Source organism: Miscanthus floridulus, chromosome 10, assembly GCF_019320115.1.
Source record: "Miscanthus floridulus cultivar M001 chromosome 10, ASM1932011v1, whole genome shotgun sequence".
Taxonomy (NCBI): domain Eukaryota; kingdom Viridiplantae; phylum Streptophyta; class Magnoliopsida; order Poales; family Poaceae; genus Miscanthus; species Miscanthus floridulus.
In genome coordinates this window covers 6139938-6146172 of record NC_089589.1, presented here as the reverse complement: position 1 = coordinate 6146172, position 6235 = coordinate 6139938, and the positions used below count along the sequence as shown (strand labels likewise).

General features: G+C 41.4%; 1 protein-coding gene across 1 annotated transcript; it reads right to left on the bottom strand.

The window, feature by feature from the left end:
- Positions 1-1676: 1676 nt before the first annotated feature.
- Positions 1677-3520, bottom strand: LOC136489910 (protein LURP-one-related 5-like). Its single transcript, XM_066486417.1, has 2 exons — positions 3075-3520; positions 1677-2389 (listed from the first exon to the last, which is right to left on the bottom strand). The coding sequence occupies exons 1-2, from the start codon at positions 3468-3470 to the stop codon at positions 2006-2008; spliced, it is 780 nt and encodes a 259-aa protein (XP_066342514.1). The 5' UTR covers positions 3471-3520; the 3' UTR covers positions 1677-2005.
- Between the last annotated feature and the right edge of the window lie 2715 nt (positions 3521-6235).

Here is a 6235-nt window from a genome sequence, read left to right as displayed (position 1 = left end):
TTAAGTCATCTTCAACTCAAATATTGATGTATATTTTCTTCTCAATGAAAAAGAAAACTCTCCTAGTCGTTACTCCTCTAGGTTGGGCCTCTTTTTTCTTAATTATGCATGAGATTATTGTCTTGGGAAATAAAATAGGGGAGACCGTACCTATCCCAAAAAATAAGAACAGATCAGCCAATTGCAAGCAGATATGCATACATCAGCGAGTCATGCTCATTGTCAAGGGAATGCATGCAGGACTGGCTTGAGCACAGCTAGCAAGCAAGTTGAGTGCGTCTACACGTATGCAAAAGTTGGCGTTGGGCAAAAAGTGGTTTAGGACATGCTTGCTGACTAGAAGCCGTACTTGATGACGCATTTGACGAGTGCAACTCCTAAGTTCAGGTCATCTCACGAGTCACGGCCACAAAGCTGCATTTGTGGTTTCCTCAGGCTCAATGTCTCAATGGGACCAACCTTTCTAACCTAATATTGCAGGGCATATGTTGTGATATTGGCGTCTTACTTGGAAAGATTTGGTAACGGGGTTCAGCACGAAGCCTATACGTCCACAAAACCTTCGTGCCATTTCTATTTTTGGCAGAAGATTTTTTATGGGTTTTCTGGTGATGAGAAAGTCTCAACTACTGGTCTACTACTCGACTTAAGTTTTTTATCCTACCTGTTAAGTTCTTGCTCTTTTTCTCATTGAGCTAATCAAAGTTTGATTCCTTTTAAGCGACTAAGTTTGTGCTGATATTCTTGCCATTTCACAGGATTTGTCGGACACAGATTCTTTAGCAACATGATGCTTAGTTTTTTGCAGTTATAAATACAGCCGACATGGAAAAGAGTAAACTAAAATATTTAAAGACTCTTGGTGAGTACAATAGACAAGCGATGAGTTGTAGCAATATTCCCTACACCTTGTCCCCCCTTCTGGATGCTTCTGCTGTTTTTGGTACAGAAAAGGTCCTCTCATGCGCTGAATATTATATGCTCTTCCAGGAAATATATGCCAAATGTCTTGTGAATCTTACTATATTTTTATGAGGAATTAATGCAGGAGATCTTAAGAGATGAAATAGCAGCCATGAGTGTTAATTAATAAGGGGAGTACTCTACTAGTTGTGTTTGGTCTTCAGTGTGAACACTAACTTTTTAAGCACTATGCAGTAGTACGTAGTACCACCTGGTTAGCCAGCCGATGAGTCAAGTTCGCTCCTTGAGGAGGACCGAGCGTCAGCTCGATTGGTTGAATCTCCCGGTGGTGGAGCAACCGCTGGGTTCGATCCCTGAGATCGAACTCACATGCCTCACCGGGGTTTTTCCTCCAAAATAATCAGTGGATCGTTAGGCGTCTGTGTGCCACAGTGGGAGGCGACGCGCCCGTCGCTAGCTAGCGGAGGTTCAGTCTTCGTGAAGCTCTTGTAGACGTATGGATGTATAATCTTTGGGTCTAGCGTGCCCCTTAATTAGGGGTGTGTGTGGTGTGCATGGGTTATGTGTGGTGTGTGTTTGGACGTGTGTTCAGATACTACGACTTGTACTCCGGATCTGAGGAATAAAAAAAAAGTTCACTCCTTGAGAAGATTTCCTTTCAGGATTCGACAAGCATCTGTCACTTTTCACTTTTGCATGTCCAATGCTTCTTCTAGCCAGGTGGAAACGCACTTATACTTTTTTTGAAAGGACAAACCAGTAGCATATACTGCTACAAATCCGTGGTATGAGAATACAATTTGTTATAAGTAACTGCACCTCATACATTTGCGTTTGTTCTTCAGAAAATACTAGAATAATCTCTGCCTACAAGTTATATCCAGAGAAATTTGACAAGTTATTAGGTCCCAGTCAGTCGTAGCCAATTTACGGCTGTAATTTTTTTTCCTACCCATCTTTCTTTACGAAATCACTGCGCTCTCTTTGCTTCAGTGATCATGATCATCCCTGAATAAGAACTCCATAGTTGTTGTCAGAACTCAGAAAATGGTTAGCTTCTCATGGCCAAGCTAAGCTACGGCTAGGAGCAGATCAAGGGTTTGTACGGCTTCCAACAGATCCGGTCCAGGACGACGACGAACGCCATGATCATGGCGCAATCCATGCCCGGCTGGACGACAAGGCTGAACACGTCGTCGCCAAGCGTCAACGAATTCGACTTCTTCCTCGTTATCCTGGCCACCTCCTCGCCGTCGCTGTTGCGGATCTTGCAGCTTCTCCTCCTGAAGCAGCCCTCGACCCAGAAGCTGGTGCTGCATGATCCTGACATGGACACTTCTGCTTGATGGCCTTTCTGTAGAACCGAGCATTTCCTCATCGAGAAGAGTCTGTGTGAACTTGGCCTCTTGCCTTGGCCTTCTTCTGATGCGTTGTAGCAGTTCCATTGGTCGTGCATGCTGAAAATCTGTTGCAAAAAAAAGGATATATAGCTTTGTTAGTTAGCCTTTCCTCCCATTAGTTGTAGTGAATTTGCAGACACATTGGATTTGGCTTTAATTTCGCTCAGACTGTATATGGCGAAGAACTTTGAACGAAGTAACCGATCGAGTTTAGTTTGACAGGATATATACATACAGGGAAGAATACAAAGCTAGCATTTTGTCTGTTCTGTGACTTCTGTCTGAGCACACATTTGGTATGTAATTTGTTTTGGAAAAAAAAAAGGACATTTGTTTGGTTCGTATTTTCCTAGGTGTGCATTTATCTTAAAGGAGTGAACTGACTGAATTTGCTGTAACGAATTGTCGTATTCATTTGGTCTGAATCTCATGGAGAGCCACCAAATGTTTGCAGTACTGGTAGTCTGGTACTAGGATAGGACAAATAGGCTATAACAACCAGAACGTACATACAGCCGATGTGGCGACAGGAGAAACAAGGAAAAAAGTTGTGCTTGGAGTCGCAGAGATCATGAATCAACTCTCGCATAATAACCAAGAATCCTGCTGCAGAGTAGGAAGCACCATTTCCCGATCTGAAAAAGACCCCATTTTGTTGGAAGGGCACGATGACCGATGGGTCGGTCGATCGATGCGACTTCCAGCTGGATCGATCGCGTAGACGGATCACGACGACACGGACGGACGTACCTGCGGCCTGAGAGCGAGGAGGGGCGCGCCTTGGCCGTCCATGAGGATTAGCTCGCTGGCGAACACCTTCCGTCGGCGCGAGTAGTTGTCGACGCGGAAGGCGAGCGCGCCGGCGGCGTCGTAGACGGAGAAGCCGTCGGTGCCGTGGAACCCCATGCTGGACCGCTTCCACACCGTGTGGTGCAGTGCCGCCGGCGTGCGGCCGGCATCGGCGTCGGCGCCGTCTCCTCCGCCGGCGCCGCCACGGCGGGGAGGAACAAGCGGCGGCGGTGGCGGCAGAGGCCGCGTCGTCGTCGTCGTCGTCTCCGTGGCCGACGACGGGTGGATCCGGCTCGCCGATATCGCCATCGTGCTGGTTGTGGTGCTGGATCGGTCGGGGAAGGCCGCCGCCGTCATTTATCAATCTCAAAAGCGTCAATGGCTGGCGCGGCTCATCGATCCCCTCGTTTTTTTATACTCGTGGGTCGTGACCAGGTCATGTACGCGCCACCGCTACTGTAGACTGCAGTGCTGTACAGTACGACGTGCTAGTTGCAATGGAATTTTTGGTGGTTTAGTGGGTCGTTGTGACGGTGTGAGTGTGTAGCTGCGTGGCATAGCAGCACCTTTACGCTTGTGTCTTGTGTTGACTCTTGGGTGCATGCGCCTGCAGCTGCAGGATCAAAGATTCCCATGCCGCCCTATCCCTATTGGAGTGTTATCCTAGCTACACTCTTTCTGTCCAAGAAAACATGCAATTCTAACAGATACTATATTTTAGTGTATCATGTTTGAACAATTATAGATAAAAAACTATAAACATTTATAACATCAAATAAATATCATTAGATTAATTATGAAATATATTTTCATAATAAATTAATTTGGAGTCATAAATATAAATATTATTCACTAAAAACTTAGTCAAACGTGAACAACTTTATCTAGCACGTAACTCATAGTTGTATGTTTTCTTGGGCAGAGGGAGTATCCCCGTGATCAAGGAAGCTTCTTGTAGGATGGAAAGATAAGTATTTTTATCTAGGGAAATGGTACTTCTATTTGACACAATAATAGATGTATAGATAGGAGTACTTTGTGATCTCTATTCAGTTGTGATAAACTTACCAATTAGTTTATATGTTTTTTTCTCTATTTATATACTGATGCTTTTCTTTCTTTCTTCCTATGTGTATGGCACCCTGTGTGTCTTCAATGCATTTTTGTTGAAAGCTTACCTTAAGTTATGTTGGCTCTTTTGCTTCTCATGTCTCTCATGATGTTATGAATCTAGAGTTTGTCTTATATATTGTTATCTTCTTAGTCGCTACAATTTTTAATCTTAAACATTGTTTACTCCAAATGAATCTAAAAACAAAGGAGGTCATAACCATCGTTGGTCTACACTAAACTCCTCTGCTGCTTAACATGTTGAATTTTCTCTTATTATCAAACAATTATATGTGTTGCAAAAATTTCTGCAAAAAAATAGACGTTTACAATTATAGCATCAACATAGATATGTCATAATATTTTATTAAAATACATAAATTTATCTACAGTAACAACTTACATTAATTTGTTATTAGCTTATGCATGCATATAAATATACTTGATCCATACGATTCCTCAACATATATATTTACTTTAAGTTAGTTTTTATATGTTCATAGTAATCAAAGTGGGTAATTTAGAAACATATACATGTGTAATTTATATTTATTCACACATTTTTATAATAACATACTCCCTCCATCCTTAAATGTTTGTCGTTTTCGCTTTCCAAGAAACAACTTTGACAAAATATGTATTAAAAATAATTAATATTTATGGTACATAATTAGTATCATTGATAGATATATATTTGAATCTAGTTTTTTAACAAATTTATTTGGAGACACAAATGTTGCATGCATTTTCTATAAATCGAGTCAAACTTATTGGCACGCGTGGCGACACACATTTAGAGATAGAGGGAGTATGTTGCTAATTCATTATGCAGGTTTTTGCGGATGTTTCAGTTTATTTCCATAATGACAAAAGGGGTAGTTTAGATGCAAATTTAAGGGGTTATTTGTATTATCTATCCCAATTGTAGGGTGGGTAATTTAGATGAAAATTTGTATGGTTACAATAGATTATGTTTTATAATGACACTTGGGAATTATTTAAATACATATTTGGGGGTTATTTATGTTGTTCTTCATAATGGCATATGTGGGTAGACTTTTAGAAAACTGGTTATTATTGTCATTGGTGACTAGACTCTACCAAATTAATGGCCATATCTTTGGTTCTGTCTTGAGAATTTATATGTTTCCTAACACGTCTCATGGTAACGTGGAGGCTTCATTAGGACCTCCAGTTAGTAATAGTATATGATTAATTACTTACTACAAACAAACTCAATCAATATCATTTTTAACAATCTCATTAGGACTATTTCAAATTGGAACCTCAAAAACATTTGTTATATATACACCAACAACCTAGGGGAGCAGGTATTTATGTCCTATATGTTCTATAGAATATATTAAGACAAAAGGTCACAGCAAAAGTGTGTGACGGCTAACTTGACACAACCTAGCTTAAAGCATCACTTATTTGTAACCAGAAAGAGTGCCAACATAGAGGATCCACGTGAAGCATCTATTTATTTCTTATATATATAGCACATATTGTAGATATATGCCTCCATTGTTTCATGCCCAAATAAGTAGTTAACTGGGCGTGTTAACATGTCATTATGCTCCCCAAGCACGCTCTGCATTCTGGCCATTAGAGATAGCTAGATGCATGGCTACCAACACAGCCAATCACTTGGATTTATAATTACTCGTGCAAGCGTTAAAGCCCAAGATACCGCGCGTGATATATATATAAATATATATAGTGTGCTTGATAGAATTTTTCCTGGCGGTGGTTCCCTTTAGTTGGGTGGGTGAAGTGCATGCAGCTCCATCCTGGGATGTCATGTCACCTTCATGAGTGCCCGCGTGATGCATTATTCCAGCTTCTCGTAGCCTTCTACTAGTTGCCAACTTGCCATCGAAACATCAGTCAGGAACAGGAGGCTTTAGTTTAATGAACTTGAAGTAACATGAATGGTTAGTCATCGAGGCCACCAAGACTTGACACTCCGTTAACTCCTCGACCAACCGATCTAGCATTGCTTGCTTGTT